This window comes from Rattus norvegicus, chromosome 1, assembly GCF_021556685.1.
Source record: "Rattus norvegicus strain SHRSP/BbbUtx chromosome 1, alternate assembly SHRSP_T2T, whole genome shotgun sequence".
Taxonomy (NCBI): domain Eukaryota; kingdom Metazoa; phylum Chordata; class Mammalia; order Rodentia; family Muridae; genus Rattus; species Rattus norvegicus.
The window spans coordinates 119,881,030-119,898,140 of record NC_141534.1 but is presented as its reverse complement, the minus strand read 5'-3'; the positions used below and the strand labels follow the sequence as shown (position 1 = coordinate 119,898,140).

At 39.3% G+C, this 17,111-nt stretch overlaps 1 protein-coding gene across 2 annotated transcripts in view; it reads right to left on the bottom strand.

Annotated features, from left to right (window-relative positions):
* Positions 1-2,545: 2,545 nt before the first annotated feature.
* Positions 2,546-17,111, bottom strand: part of Gabrb3 (gamma-aminobutyric acid type A receptor subunit beta 3) — a 234,617-nt gene continuing 220,051 nt past the window's right edge. The window contains exons 8-9 of one of the 2 annotated variants that reach the window (XM_087623534.1): positions 15,078-15,322; positions 2,546-6,951 (exon numbers count right to left, since the gene is read on the bottom strand). In XM_087623534.1, the coding sequence (XP_087479660.1) occupies positions 6,610-6,951; positions 15,078-15,322 (587 nt within the window). In that variant the 3' untranslated portion in view covers positions 2,546-6,609. 2 annotated transcript variants of the gene reach the window in all.

Sequence of the window (17,111 nt, the reverse complement as noted above, 5' to 3'; positions counted from 1 at the left end):
TTAATTGGAAGAATTTTTTTTTAAAAAAACATAACCCATTTACCTGGACCTTAGTATGTCTGTTTTCCTTTTATTTTGAGGTTAAGACCTGAGACTTAAAGTTTAAAGGAAACCAAACTAACTGGTTAGAATTTACTCAAATATTTGTAAAATTTGAAATATCTAAGTTGGTGATTACTTTCATTTTTAGAGTTAAATTTCTAATTAAGGTCCTCCAGGATGGAGTCCATTGAAGTGTGGCTCATAGATGTTCTCAGCTTGTCTTGGGCCATCAACTTTTTAGACAGAAACCTGCAATGTTTAGAGTGATTCTCTTTTCTATTTTGTCATTAATGATTTTTTACATATTTAACAGGAATAATAAGTCTTTAACCATATTCACAAAGTGCAGTTCAAAAATGTGAGTGTTAGTTCTCAACTTTCATGAGAAGTTTGTAAACATAATATTAAACACTGGCATCTTGTGACTGCAGGCAGAGTACAAATATTTTAAACCTTGATAACATAAAATTAAACATACAGCCAACAGAATATCGGAGGTGAAAAAGAAGAGAAAGCCATTTAAGGATAGAAATGTTAATGATTTTTTTGTCTTAAAAAACTAGTGCCTTTATTTCTGTACCAAGTCAAGACATGGAATCAAAATCACCTAGAATCAACAGATGAAAGGATAAACTGTGTCCTACCCACACATTATCATTACCTAGCATGACAAACAAAGATGTCCTATCTTTTGTATCAAAAATGGATTTGGAACTGGGGGATCCTGAAATGACATCAACCAGATGTAGAGTAACCCTCTTATATGTGGAAGCTGCAAAATTGATCTTAGAATAGAAAAGAGGAGACTAGTGATTGCCAGTGTAGGAAGATGGATGGCAAAAGGCTAGCCAACCAGCATAAGCTCAAGTGTTCTGCAGCACAGTGGACAACTATATTTCACAGTAACCTGTCACACACTTTAGGAAATACTAGCAGTGAGGAATAAGAAGGCTCTAAATATAGAAAAAGATGAGGTTAATGCACTTAGTACACAAGGTAACACTGTATTGTAAAAATCATTACATGCTAAAGTTGAAAGCAAAATGACAAAAATTAAATATAGAAAGCTAGAGGCAAATACCTAAACCAACTATAATAAGACATAGAGATTTAAGTTATTAAGAGATGTTTTTAATCACCTAGTAGTCAGAGTCATTAATCTGTTTCTAGAAGCACAGAGCCACTAGGCACACTGTGTTCTTCTATTTTAATGCATGGCTTATTTCATTCTTTATCCTTGTTTTGTTTCTTAGAGACACTGGAGACTGAATTCGGGGTCTGGGGTATGCATGCACCATAGTTCTGCCCAGCTGCAGTTGACTGCATTTTCAGCATTTGTGCTTTCTCTGTTGCTGCCTGCTGCTTCTGAGTTGAACTTACTTATCCAAAAGCAAGAGGGCATGAGTGTGTCTCTCTAACACTAGAAAGACCTTAGTCAATAATAACGGCTGCTTTAGTCTACCTGGTTCAAGTCTCTACCTTAAAAATTGAAAGAGCAGTCTTCTCTATAGTTCATCTCCATGGTGAGAAGCAATGATAAGGCTCATCCTTTACAAAGTAAGGGACTATTAAACAAGAACTGAGAAGCAAACACATGTGAGTGCAGGCCATGTCAGTAGTATGTTGGGGAATGAACAGTCTGGATGAAGGTTCCCTAGGGGACCACTGGACCCATTGGTCACCAAAATAGGTATTAAGTAGGAAGTATTTATTGGTCTTTTAAGTTTATCACAAATCCTGGCTCAGACCTAAGTGAGAAATGTTCCCACAAAGATGTTACCTCAGTTAACAATTCAGTTTAAGCCCCCAAGTCATGACCCCAGAGAAGACTTGGAATACAAAAGACTTGTTTATATACAAGAACAATGGTTCAAAATGTCCCTTGTATCACTCCTGACAGCTTTATTTCCAGTTGCTATACATGGATGTATATCTGCTGAGCTGATCAATCCCACCTTGCTAAGAGCATTATGAGAGCCTTGTGATCCCCAGGAGTAGTACATGGCTCTCAGTAACCTGTCTGCATGGAAATGTCCATAATCTGAATGCATTTATTCATTTATTCACTCATTTGTTCATTCTATGAGATCATCTTACCTTCACACTAGAAATTCAACAAGGGAAGGTGGCTATCTCAGAAGTGGGAGATTATTCCCTAGCTTTTAATATAAAAATGTGTAGTCCCTAAAAGACTAGAACAGATTATATCTATATGGTTAGTTGTTCTTTGAAGTTCAATTTCCAAGCTAAATTGTCACCCTTTTTTTATTTCTTCAGTACAAAGGACTGAACCTAGATCCTCACTTAAAAATCACGTACATTGTGATTTTTTTTTTTGAAAAATAAACAGTTTAGCTGTTCTCTTAAGCCGTCAGCTTGGGTCTTCAAATTCATGTTCCTTTCACATAACCTAAATGGGCATGTGTAGTTAAACAAGGTTAGATTAAAACAATGACAATATTCATCAACAGATAGACAAGGAGAAAAAAAATCAGTCTTCACATTTATCAGTTAGTCCTTTTTTAATAAATTTGAATTCATTCAACAAGTTTCATATTGTATCTGTCACTCAATTTTGCTGTTTTTTTCATGTCAAATAATACCAAAAAATTACATCAATGTGCTTAAGCAAAACCGGGTTTAAGTTTATCTTTACAATGAAATGAAATCGACGGGGATATCAATCAGGACAGCAACCGCCTATTCCTACGAGAACAATCCTGTACTTACCTTGAACACATCTACTGACTTGGGAAGTAGAAAAATGAGTCACGAATGACATGTTTGTGGGCCATCCCTAGGAGAGGTATGGTTCGTGAGCCACTCTGGGAGGTCACTTACAAGTTGAGGGGGATTTAGTCATTCAGGAAAACATGGCACCTTTCAATGCAGTAGAAGAGGTAATCAGTCCAAGGCACACTCGCCAGTGTCCAGGGAAATTTACTCCACCAGGGCAGTTCTTTGCCCAAAGAGTCAATGTTACTCTGATGGAAAGTTCACACTGACATGAAAGCCAGAGTTCATTCCAAAAGTAACAAAATATTTTACCATTGGTTCAGTTGGCTTACAGAAAATGGCTGGAAATATGAACTCATCTTTTTAGGTGGAGGGTTAAAATATGAGTTATAGTAGGCTTATGCTTTTAATCAAGGAGATTCAACAGTGGACACATCTTTTCAGAATGTGTTTACCCGGTTCACACACCTACAGCTACAATGTGCCTGTCCCCTTCTGAGATCATCTCATTGGTGAAATTGTCAACTCCATGTTTCAAAAGAAGAGAACTACTTTTCATGGGAACAACTGAAGATGTCCTCATGTTGGCATCAAACACACAATACTGCAGATGGACATGTCACTTAAAGCCTAATGGGAACATTATTATGATATACATTTTAGTTCATCTGAGATTCAGGGGCAGTGAGTGGGTCATGGCATTGACAGCACAACCCCTTAACAGTCCTGGGACTGGTGAGCAGGAGTGACTTTCATTTTAAAGGTAATTCCACTCTGGTGAGTCGTTTCTCTGCTGGGACTGATCGAGGAGGGCTATCGAGTTGTCACAGACATATCTGGAAATGACTAATAAAAGGGCTGTCCTCAAGGCGTCAACACCATGAGCCCTCTGCGAAGCATTTCGTTTTGGAAAGACAGTACTATTGAGAAAATGAATGGTTTACTGAATTGGTGAGAAGTTAAATTTTTCTGTTCTTAAGAGCTCTGGGCATGGGTAACAGCCACCTCCCATCGGAGGTCCTGGTGGAATCCCTCTGCAGCCTTACTTACTGGCTCAAATGGCTGCTGTAAAGTCACTAGAGGTCTCTTTCCTAGATAGGGATCAGATCCCACTCTTCTGCTAGCACAGCCAGACTTCTCTTCTCAACACTTCTCATAACTTTAAAAAATAGAGAAGCCATAAAATAAGTTATTAGAAGAAAAATACTTTTCTTCTGAAATGGAGTAAAGCAAACACATACCCAAGGATCTTAGAAAGGATTTTTTTTTTTTTACAGAATACAGTATGTATTTGTGTATGTGTGTGTATGTGTGTGTGTATGTATGTATGTGTGTGTGTAATTACAAATACTACTTAGAATCTAGCTACTATGGTAACTTCATTGCAGTGTCTATAAAGTTGTGGATCCCAGTCTCGGTGCCAAATGCATATAAAAAGCTCAAAAGCTATTATGACTACACCATGCAAATTTATATCCAGAGATTCCCCGGGAGTGCACTGCTGCTCTTCTGAGCCCTGTGGGGTCTCTGCCTTGATATGTGGGTATCTCAACTATGCATCAAAAAAGCTGAGTCACTTCCCCAGAAAAAAAAAAGTCACAGTTCTGAGTATAATAAATTATCCGTCTCTGACTGTTTCTGCCACACTGCTGCATTGTGGAGTTCCTTGTATATATGTGGCATTTACATCTTGAGTTACAGGATACAGAGAGAGAGATACCTGAAGTATTGAAAGGGATAAGGTCTTTGCAAACGTTTGTTTTCTTTTAACATGTTACAATGATAAGGCCACTTACAGAATTTTTTTTTTAAATCTGTTTAACTTTTTGTCTCCTCCCACTGTTACCCATGAAAAAGAAAATTTCCAGAGAAAAGCCAGAGGGCAAAATCCACAGGCTCAACTCCAGATAGAAAGTAAAACAAAGGAGCAGTGATTTAAAGACTTAGCAGATAAGAATGGAGGAGGCAAAGGGTATAAAAATCAGTAACTGTCCCTCACATGGATTTTGTGGATTTAGCTTTTATTTAATGTTAGCTTAGAACAGTCAGACTCCCACATATTAGAGATTGCAATGGCCACCGAAAAATCAAGTAGTGCCAGTCCATGGTGACAGTCCACACCACACGCATCCTGGGGAGGGTGGTGGTACTGCCTGTGCGGAAACCGATGGTGCCAGACTTGAAGGTGCCGCATGTGTGGGATTTGGGGGTTATTAATTTAGCAGTTCTTCACTGTGTGTTTTGTTTGTTTTTTTTTCCTGCCTTCCAAATGCTTCGCTGTGACACCTGTTTACACAACTGCAGTCTATTTATGGATGCCTGTGATAGAAATAGTTTAGAAAAAATATATCATCTTTGTTTTTCTTTAGAAAGAGCTCATCTAAATAGTAAGTTAAGGTTGCATCTATGAAACCGGTGCACCTTGTCTTGTTTCTACGAGCTTTAAAAAGTCCAAATCCTGATGAGGCTGTGGATCAGAAGGAACCAAAAGAGACTGTATTTGTGTCAGGTTGCCCTCCTTGCCTCAGGAACGGTCATGGGTTGTTGTGTGATCATGGCGTACACTGGAAGTGTTCCTGCAGAATCCTAGTCAGTCTAGGAGGAATTGGGTGTGCTTATGAGATAAGTTAGTACAGAAATAAAGGCTGTGAGGATGTTTCTTAAGTTTCCAAAAGTGAACAGTAGAAACATTTTAGATTCAATCCTAATTTCTAGATAACAGAAAATAGTTACATCACAGAATGAAAAATATAACGTCGCATGCTGCCATGATAGCGAGCAGAAGAAACAAAATCTTGGTAATATACGTAGGTATGCATATTATGCAAATATATTTATATTAACATACAATGTTATAAGAATGGTAACATAACTGCAAGGGGGGAACCACTCTAGATGGTTTTACCTTAGAGTAACAAAGAACCTGAGACGTCTATGCTTCCAGTTAAATAGCAGACCTAGAAATCTGGATGAGATGTGGAGCACATTTCCAGTGATTGAATGTCATTATCAAAATGTGCCACTGTGTTCCCACAAGACAGTTAAGCTGGACCCACTTAATGTTAACAGAAATCTCCCACATGTATGGGACAGTGGAGTACTTAAAACGGGACACCATTTACTCCCAGTGAGTTTTAAAAGATGAACATTCAGACACAAGAGTAGGAGCTACCTACTAGTAAGAATCAGGTAAGTGCATTGCCAGCAACTCATCTCATATGCTAACCCACCACAGAACAACATACCTGATGAAACACGCCCATCACAGAGAAGCCAACAAGCCTCGGTTGCAAACTGAGAGGGTATGAGGTGTACAACTACCGCTGTGGGAGTGCCCAAAGATTAACTAAGAATTCCGTTTTGATTCTTAAGCAAAAACTTATGATAATAAAAGACACACTTTGGGATGACTGTGTTTCACGCCCTCATTCTTGAGGCATAATATTTAGATACTTGTCCCTTTCAATTAAAAAAGAAAAAAAAAGCTATGACTTTCTTTAATATGCATCCTGTGTTAAATTGTCCATAGTTGCAAAATGTATGGTATGTATGCGTATTTGTTTTACATACACAGGCACTCTCACCAGTGTACATAAACATATACACATACATTCTCATATACACGTGTATTTTATATATATGCTGAGAAAGTTCACATATATATACAATTGTGTGTGTCTGTGTATGTGTGTGTGTGTGTGTTTGTGTATGTGTGTGTTTGTGTGTGCGTTTGTTTGTGTGTGTGTGTGTATACTGGTATAAAAACTTGACAGGCAGGGTAATATTTCACTCAGTGTTAAATGAAGTCTTTGAAAAATCAAGTACAGTCACTCAGTTAACATAGTACAGCCAGTAAACTAAGTTGAAGAGAGAAAAGGTGAATGGAAACACGATCCGGGACCATCTGTCTATGGCATTCACATCGGTTAGATCAGGGATTTTGATTTTGAGCTGCGAAGACCTCCTCCGTAGGTGCGTCTTCTTGTGCGGGATGCTTCTGTCTCCCATGTACCGCCCATGCCCTTCCTTGGGCATGCTCTGTTTCCTATACTGGATTCCTGAGTTGTCAAAGGATATTGCTGAATTCCTGGTGTCACCAACGCTGCCTGCAACCTCATTCATTTCATTGTGAACATCCATCGGTGCTAGTAGGATATTCCCGTGAGCATCCACCTAATGGGAAGAAAACATAAACTTTTAGGAAGCTGGAATGCCCATCAAATTTTAATATGCAAGACCTGGACTTAATGATGTTACATAATCGTGCAACATAGTTTATAAGAATCTGTGTGTCAAATCCATGCCTCATTTTACAGGAAAATACTATTTTACAAATTTAACTCTAGTTTTCAGAGTGTATTTCCTTTATCCGAAAGTTCTTATAGAGAAAAGAAAGGGAGCTTCGGCAGATTGATATTTCACATTATAGAATCCCTACTGAAGAGAAAACTGAAAGGGTGAATCCCTTCCAGGATTTATTTCTCTGTGAGTGAGAGCTTATGATAGTGCACTGAGCGGAAATGATATAGTTCTCTCTGTCTTGTCTGCAATACAACAGGTATCATCTAGATTTGGCAATGCCACATTACCTATGTCACGCAATCTCTCTTCCTAGTGACATGAGTATTGCGTCATCAGACCGCTCCATCAGAAATGGAGGTGAGCACAACACATACAAGAGTGTTGCTACAGAAGACCCATGCACATAACTTTCATTGAAGTTCATTGTTAGGATTCCTCCATTTCCTTACCATGCCCTGCTGTTAATTTCTTACTGCGCCTACTGATAACGTAAAGTTTGTCTTAGGCGTGAACTAATAGGAGTGGCAGAGTACGTGTAACATTCACTGGCAGCTATAGTTTCAAGTAGATACAGGGATTTTCTTAGGAAGTTAGCTTGTTCTATTTTGAATGTTTGCACTGGACACAAAGCCAACCTCTGCTAAGTATTCTCTCCGTTGCTCCACATATCCCAGCCTGCTAGCCCTTTCTCTGATGATTTAAATTGCCCGATTACTGTGAGGAAGCACAGGGACAATCATGATGGTGCTCATGGTGACTGCTGGGGTAGAGCCAGTGGGTCTCTGCTTAATGTGACCCTAGAAGAAGCCTTCTTTTGCAAGAGCTACATTTAAAGTAGCAAGTCTCTTTCCACTGTGAAGACAATCTTAAAAATAATAAAGTTTTATTCTTTGTTAAATATAACTGCAGACCTTCATTGGCAATACCTTCGATCCATGTGTTTATTGGGTTGCCACAGAATTTTTCAGCAGCCTCCCTGTGGCTGAGAGACCATGCAACTTAGGGAACCTGGGATGGGGTTCCTGATAGAGTTGCAATAGGGATCATACTGTAGTTGCTATGGCCTGGTTCTCTAAACTCTCCATAATCCCATCTGTGTCTTTCCCTGGAAGGCTATATCCCTTTTCTGTTCTTTCTCCCTGGACAGTCTACTTCTTTTAGCACTAGATTGTTAGTTGATGGATTTTTCCATGAACCATTAGTTATTTTGTACAATGACTTACTGATATGTTAACTTGAGTTTTTCCAGCTTATAGATAGAAATTCCTTTCATTAAAGGTATTAAGTTCAATGTGAAGGTGGTAAGGTAGGCAGGGAGGATTCCTGAGCCTTACACAGGAACAGATAGGGAGACATATGAAACACTGAGCAGAATAAAGAGCCCCAAATCAAAGCTACCAACTCCAAAGTGGTCAAGGCTCAGGAAGGAATGCAAATAGTGGAGGACACTCAGGATCTGGCCAGTGAGTTGATCACACTCTTGTTTGAGAATACCTCTGAAGATAACTTAACAATATGTTAGTATTGCTCAATTCTCATGAGCAATAGCCTGTGAGCTGGCTATAAGAGACTGTGTAGATATAATTAAGGGTACAGTCCTCAAGATAGTTAGTTCATTTTAAATTATTGGGTGGCCACAATATCATCATGTATTCTTTCCTAAGCATAATAGAGAACATTTCTAGCTAGAAACAGATGTCAGCAGGCAAATACCTGGTCAACTTGCCTCTGGTAGGAAGGTCTGCAGGAACAGGTTCATTAAGACGTTATAAGAAAGTCTATAGGAGTAAAGACTGACACCAGAGGACAGCCAAGCCAATTCTATAACACAAGGACTTACTTGTCCAGCCACCTGATTGTGCAGTGCTAACTCAGAGAAACTTTGGCTTTATTCTGTATGATAGAGGCAGCCCCATCCTACCCCTACTCTCCTACTATTTTTGACCTAAAAGATGTCTGCTAAAACTGTTTTGCCCTGTTAAATTTGTTTTATTTTGCCATAGCAACATTCAAAAAACCTATTGGATGAGGGAAAACATGAGATCTACATTTGCCTACTACATTAAAGACCACAGGCAGAAAAAGAGAGAAATTTTCAGCCAAAGTATGAAGCACATCAAATACCCAAAGTCAAGCACTCTCTGTAAGGTAAGCTAGCTGGATAAACTCAAGGTTTCAAGTTAACAATACAGCTAGTTTTGGAACCATGCTATGCCTCTTGGTGGATAGAATGTGTGCTGTTTTTTCTCTGTTATTGTCATCTTTCTACCATATAATGGTAATAATAAAGGACACGTAGTCATGAATGTGAAGGTAGATGAGAGCCTGGGCTGAGTAAGGTTTTCTGTTTGTTATGCTAACACACTCCAAGCCCATACTTTTAGAACACAACACAAAAAGTCAACTCTAAGCAGGAAAACAATAATGTAGAGTACACATCAAAGGGATCGAGAATAAAAAGCTAAATCTGAGATGTGACAAGGGAGACCATTATATAGGTCTCCATCCCAGTAGCAGTTGGAAAAGGGACACTAAAGGTCAGACCAATGGCCTCTTCCTGCTTTTGTTCTCTGGTGCCTACTGTGTGTGTAGCAGAAGAAGTTCTGTATTTTGCCCATTCTTCTTTGTGTTCGTTTCATTCTCTGTTTTCTGAAGCAGAATCCCAGTCTAGCCTAGGCTAACTAACAACTCACTCAGGAGCACAGAATGGATTCGAACTCATGGCAGTCTTCTTTCTTACCTCAGCCTCCTTTGTGCTTGAATTACACGTAGGAGTCACTAGGCTTGCCCTTTATCTTAGACGTTGTAAAGGAAGAGAGAGAAATTTCCTCTCTCTGACTCCACCTAGACTTGATAACTTACAAGGATTACATCTTAATCTTACAGGGACTGAAAAAGTTAGGATTGGGTAGGATTTTGTGTTTTCTCTCTAAGTTTTTGTTTTTCTTTCTATTTTCCCCTGGAATGATCAGCAATAAACACCTCTCAATGACAACTGTTTGTCTTCAGAGCCAGGAAGACTGTTCCACAGACTTTTCAGACTGAGTTGTTAGTGGTTGGTTATTTGTTGTTAATAGTTCCAGCAGGAAGAGATAGCCGAAGCCACAGATGACTTTTGACATAGCTGAAACGTAAGGGGACAGGAAAGGGTTGTGTCCTTCACTTCACATTCACTGAAGCAGGGCAGTAACAAAGTCCAGCTATGGGAGAAACGTGTACACACCAACTCTACCTAAGAAAGGGCACCTTAAGCTACCTATGGCTGGGCACGAAGGAACCTATGAACAGATAACTTAGCTAATATTTAAATAAAGTTAAAAGCAGATGTACAGGTCAGGGCCCATCTCACTGGTGCTGATTTCTCTTCCTGACACAGCCCAGAGTATTTTATGGCATGACACAGTGAGCAGGTCAGAGATGAAAGGGCCAACAGCATCTTGACTTGGAAAGTGGTAGGGACGGGACTCGGCCAGTTGATCCTGCCATTTAGTTTATTTCATTACTTCATTTGACTGCAGTGAATTGGCATCGTTCAACCTGGTACCTATCGGGCTTTACATCATGGAGATGGTACACTCTCTCACCATGTATTTAAATAAAGTGGCAGTCACATTAAATATCTAATTTGGTTCTTTTTCTATGTTCAACATTTTAAGCAAATCTACCTTCATGGTAAGTTGACCTTTTTAAAACTTCCTTGTTTCTAAAATTGAGCCAAGAAAACCCTAAAGAGAAAGACACTGACTTTTTAAAGTACTAATGTAGAACTTATATTTTTCTATAATAATAACACATCCATTACAGTAGCTACCATCCTAGAAAGTTCAAAAATTTCCCTCCAAGATAGAAAAAACACAGACAACATTAGTAGCTATTAAAAACATTCCTTATAGCCTTTGCTATTTTTAAAAAGGAAAACGGAGAGATGAACGACTTGTGGTCCACCCCAGTGCCTCACTGGGGACATAGACAAACAGTTTGCATCACTGTGGTCATTCATGGAAACTGTAAGTACACACCTGTTTACCACCAGGGTCATTCACAGTCTAAGCTATGGACAATGAAGATGAAGATGACTCCTTTCAAGCAGTCTAGTAGGTGGGAACTTCCAACAATCAACAAATACAATCTTTTATTAAAAGAATTTTAAAACATGTTCCCAGTTATCAAAAACACAATATGAAAAGTTCCTTTTTTATCAAAATCTATAGAATTCAAATTAAAAATTATGTGACAGGGTGGAGCCTACCTGATCAGCAGGAGCAGATTTACAGTGATAAATACCACCAGACATGAGCAGTGGCCATGACGGAGTCAGACTCTGTGTATTACAGTAGGAGCAAGAGACTCAGTGTAGCCTGATAGTGGAAATAACTTGGATGACCTGCCATTGCATGTACAGAGAATGAACTGGAAAGTGAAAGAACAGCAACAAAAACAGTGGTTCTGCCTAAAGCAAGATGCAAACATGAATGGGGAAGAAATAAATTAGACTCTGGAAAGAAACACTTGACTTGGGTATTGAAGAAAGGGAAGATATAAGTCATGGGATAAGTTAACAGAATAAAGGAAAAGCAGAGATGGCATGTGTGGCAACTCAGAATATATTCAGGCTAAAGAAGATATAAAAATAAAATTGATATTCTGACATCTAGGGACAGATCTGTCAGCCAGCATTCTGTCTTTTCTAGTCCCTTCTGGATACAGTTGTGTGTCTGGGAAATGATCTAATGACAGCAGAAATCTGTTTCTTTGGATTTCAGTGAAAGCTTAACCTGAGGGAAGCCATTCCTACTTTGGAACCTTGCTTGTAGCTTACAAATGAAAGAACTTGACCAGTTGGTTGAGTTCTCTTGGTTCCTGTCAATGTTGATGACAAGCCTACAGCTGTCTCAGGACTGAGATAGAGCTCAATAATCAATATACGACTCTATTTTAGAAAGGTTACATCCATGCAATGGAAACTCTATTACAAATAATACTTATTCTGGCATGCAAAAGAGTACAAACATGCATTGAATTATGATCATAGTTTAAAATAGCCTGGCTGCTTTGCTTATGGATTTACTGTTACGTGGGTCTCATTTAAACATGAGCCAATGTACAGAAAATTACTCATTTTTTTGTCCAGAATGCTTAAAAGGTATTATATCTTATTAACTTTTAGAACTTTTAAAAATCAGTGTTTCTAGAAGAGACAGTAACCTCTTCCTCTCTTCCTTACCTCTAAAATGTAGGTCTCAGAATAGAAATAGGTGACTGAAGCAAATCTCAGCCTGAAATGTTTTTTACAGAATGACAGGTGGCTTGTAATTTTTAAATTGTTTCATGAATTCTTGTTATTTTGAAGGGTCCAGCTTACACCGACTATAATTAGAGCCAATGACTTCAATGTAGGTTTTCCTTCCGCTCGGAACCTAGACAGGTGCAGCTACCCAAAATTAAAATCACTTCATCCAGAAAAGATCACATTTTTCTTCTCTAGACTACGTCACTAGATTGGCACCTAGTGGCTCTCTCATTCTTTACTCACTTTCCACATTCTAGTTAAGTTAACATTCTAGTTTTAGAAGAACAAGACAGAAATTGCAATTTGTGGGTGGCACGAGATCTTCCTTCTTATAAGGAATAATATTGAATCTTTATTTATAAGAATATGTCTATGCCTAGCACATTTTAGGTATAAGATCAATTGCTAGCAAAACACACACACACACACACACACACACACACACACACACACACACCATACACAATTATGGGTATATCATGTGATGACATTATAATACCATCCCAACTGGTCAACTCTTCAGGTATTACAAGATTTGCAAATGTAATGTGTACACTACGACCAAAGGATTGCTCTTAGGTATAGAGGAAATTCCATAATAAACAAGAAGTATACATAGATGAATCAAGGTTTAGAGACTTACACTATACCAAGATGATAAACTGAACGAATATAGAAACATTCTGAGCATTTACGTATCAGCCCCTAAGCTCCAATATTGTGTAACCTCTAGGTATATGAGGAACCTACTCATGGTTTTACAGCAGAGTCAGTAAAACCCTGGGTCTTATAGTCTTGCAGTGGTTGTTGGCAGCTGATTGGCTACAATGCCTGCAGGACACTCCCTTGCCTATGACATGCCCCATGGGATAGTTAACTTTATTCAGGAAAGACTGTAAGAAGCAGGTTCCTTGCAGTAATTGGACAGTTTCCCTGCTAGAGAAAACAGGGCTGTGGCTCTACATACTGATGACCAAGTGTCATCACTGAGAACTACAGTGGGACTATTTCAATAACTGTCACACTCCTGTCCTTTATGCTGAGCCTGTTCTGTCTTGTATGAAGTGTGTGATTCTTGTTTCTTATATTCTTATATTCTCTACATCCCTTTAAACAAATGTTTTTAGGAAGTCGACTGAAAATCATCACTAAATTCTTAAGTGAGGGAGGAATAACTTTTAATGATTAACTTTAAGAGCATCAAGTAGATGTAAAAATGAGAATGTTTGATGTTCGTATGTTGCTTTTAAAATCTAAGAACAATCACATATTTTAAAAATTGCTAATATATAAAGGTCCCAGTAAAAGTGCTCAGAAAAGAGAAACAAGATTTAAAACATACTCAGGAGTCAACTTAAAATTTCCTCTACATTTAATCGGTATTCTTTCTGCATTCTGATAATTTTATTTGTGAATGTTAGAGTTTTTTTCTTTAAATTTTGTATTTCATAGTCAAAAAGATGTTTCTGAGTAATGATGATTTGCCTGTTTTCAGCAGTCTCATTTAGAGAAATGAAAACAAAGCTGCAGTAGTGAAAGACAATAGGAATTGGGAAAGAAACACAGTTCATATATGCATCGGTACATATGCTTGGCCACAGAGAAAACATGTGATTAATTCTAGTTTCCTTAGAAACAGCAGGACCAAGACATATTGTGTATTCAGAGTATGGTAGGATCTCCATAGAAACATTAACAATCTGGCACACAGTAGATTTTTCTAGTAAGATATTGCAGATAATTTTGTCTATGGAAAACCTATTTCTATTCAAAGACCAACTTCATTTATGTTTTACAGATAAGAAGAGGCCATTTCCACTCACTGACAGGTCTGCATCAATTCATGAACAGTTGCCAACCCAGGTTAGGCAGCATTACAGATCTGTGTTGGCACAAATATCCAGATGCAAGAAGAGAGACTTTCGAGGGCTTGAAAAAATGTGTGGGTTTGAAAAGATTGATTTGAACAGTGTAACAGGAAGGAAGGAAGGAAGGGAGGAAGGAAGGAAGGAAGGAAGGAAGGAAGGAAGGAAGGAAGGAAGGAGGTTTGGCCTTTAATCTGGTAGTAATATATCACTGAAAATGTTAGATGAAAGTACAATAGGGCACATTCAAAAAACTTTATATAAACTGTACCATTTCATTAAGATTTCATTAATAATTATAATAAAATAATTATTATAATTATAATAAAATAACACATTATGAGCAAATGTATCCAATGCCAAGTCCCTCTGTGACTGGAAGGTGAGAATTCCTCAGCTGGGATATGGCTTTCTGGTGGAGTGGGAAGCTGTGCTGTGCAAAGACCAAAGCCTATGAACTTCTGAGCCTACAGTACTTGGGATCTTAATGCTTAAGGTTCTCCCTATGGACCATAGAGGTGACTGCCTACTGCACTACCCACCATGGAGGTGAGCTGGATGAGAGAACTGGTACTCTTACAAGTAAGAAAATATTGAGTTCTTTTAGTAAGTTACTTTTCCCATGTGCTGTAAAAGTCCCACATTCCAGAGTATCAGTCTCTCAGGATCCTCCTCTGTTTTCAAAGAACAGTGGGAAGGGAAGCTGAGCTTTCCCCCCACCTACTCCAATGTTAGTTTAATAAGAAACTTGGAGGCATGCCCTAGGAACCCACATAGATCCCTGGAGGTGAATCAGAAGGCCAAACTGCATGGCTGGAGTGCCAAGGCAATGGAGAGCCTACCCGGTTGATTTCACTCTTGGATCGATCATTCTTGGCCTTGGCTGTCTTCTCCGCAAGCTTCTTCTGCCGTTGGGGACCTCGTCCAAAGAAAATATAGTTGACAAAGGCATACTCCAGAAGTGCCAGGAATACAAAGACGAAGCAACCCATCAGGTACATGTCGATGGCTTTGACGTAGGGGATTTTGGGTAGAGTCTCTCGAAGGTGAGTGTTGATGGTTGTCATGGTGAGCACGGTGGTAATCCCTAAAAAGCAAAGGTAGTGTGTGAGTACCTCCAGATCACAGCCATGCTCCCACTTCAATGTTCTCTAAGATGCTGACTGGACTGGAATGTCACTGGAATATCTATGTGTCTTATGGCAACATTTCACACTTTAGAGCAGCCAGCAAGTATCTCCCCTTGGAAAGGAAGCCTGAGAGGCCTCAGCCAGCCACACCTATCACAGTTCAGGGTGTCTCAAGAGAGTGAAAGGCAAGATGTCTAGGACATTTAGGAAGAATGTGAACCCTTAGAGTATTGGAACAAAAGCAAGAAGTTCCAGCAACATAAACACTGGGTGCCTGGTCACAACACACCAGGAAGTCCACAGTGACTTATGTCTACAGGGACCTGGTCACCAGATGGCTGTTTGTCTTATTACAAGTCTTGCTGGGAGGAGAGGTTGAGGATATTTTTATTAATTAAGGGGAGACTCAGTTCTAAGCCGAAAGAGGGAGGGCCAAGCCCAGAGGACAGATTCACTCTGGACCATTTCCTGTAAGTAGGAAAAAATGCATACAACATAGGTGGGAAGGTTATCTTGGATAGAAGCATGAGAATTCTGAGATTCTCTGATGTTCTGACGTGAAGAAGCTCCTCTGTAAGAATTCTGCAGAATTCTTTACATAGTTCTGTATAGATGATGCATGTCTGTGTAGAGAAGTTGGTTATAGTCTTTAAGATCACCATAGCAGCACTTTTTGTAACTTTACCTCACATAGCAAGAGACAGAGTTCCTTCTATACAGGGATGATAAATTAAATGATGTGAGGCCACAGTGACCAAAGAGTATGCTGGGCAGAGAGTGACATGACCAGGGCTTGTTGAACAGAGAGAGGTAAGTTGTCTTTGGGTTACAAAGCACTAAGTGCCACAGCAGAAACAAGCTTAGAAGCTGCCTCAGCTTGCTCTGTTGCAAAAGTAAGATATTTGAAGGAAGTGTTCAGCTCTAAAGGTCAGGCTTTTCCATGAATTCAACCAACATCCTTGAATGTGGGCAAAATAGTTCCTTTGCATTCTTGTGTTAGGGTTTACTTGCCTAAGAGGGCACTCAAAAAGAAGAGACTGGCAATGATTTTTTTTCATCATCACTAGCACGCACACACACACACACACACGCGCGCACACACACACACACACACACACACACACACACACACACACCAATGATGTGACTGAGGTAGCACTGTCATGGTAAAGTTTCTGGGGTACAGCCAGGGCTGTAGGGGAGGGTTTATATTCATTGTCTTGGTTTTTAGCCCTTTGGATGCCGATTTGGTCTCAGAAGCATGTTCGTTCACTCTGTGTTTCCCAGAACCGGCCTGGGGCTATGGCGCTCTGCCCTCCACAGGGAAAAATAGCAGAGAAGCCAGGTGAAGACTCCATCTGTACTCTCTCCTGATCCTGACCCTAAGAGACTACTAACAGCACAGAACAGGCAAGAACCAAGAAACTATTTTTATGCATAATTGCAAACCACAGTTGCTTGTGAAGCGTTTGGAAATCTCAGATGTCAGAATATTTTAAGACTCCCTTTAACATTACATTCATGTGCACCTGGAGACTTTTAAAAATTTGAATGTGGCAATGGGATAATTACAGTTTACAAATAAATGTGAAAACACCACGCAAAAGCTACAGAATTAGACATTCTCACCATTCTTCAGAAAATTTGCAATGTTCACCACTACTGTTTTCCCCACTCCCAAGAGCTGGTCACCAGCATCTATCTGCTCAGCACTGATTAAAGGATGTCCACCTTGGTGGCCTCCCA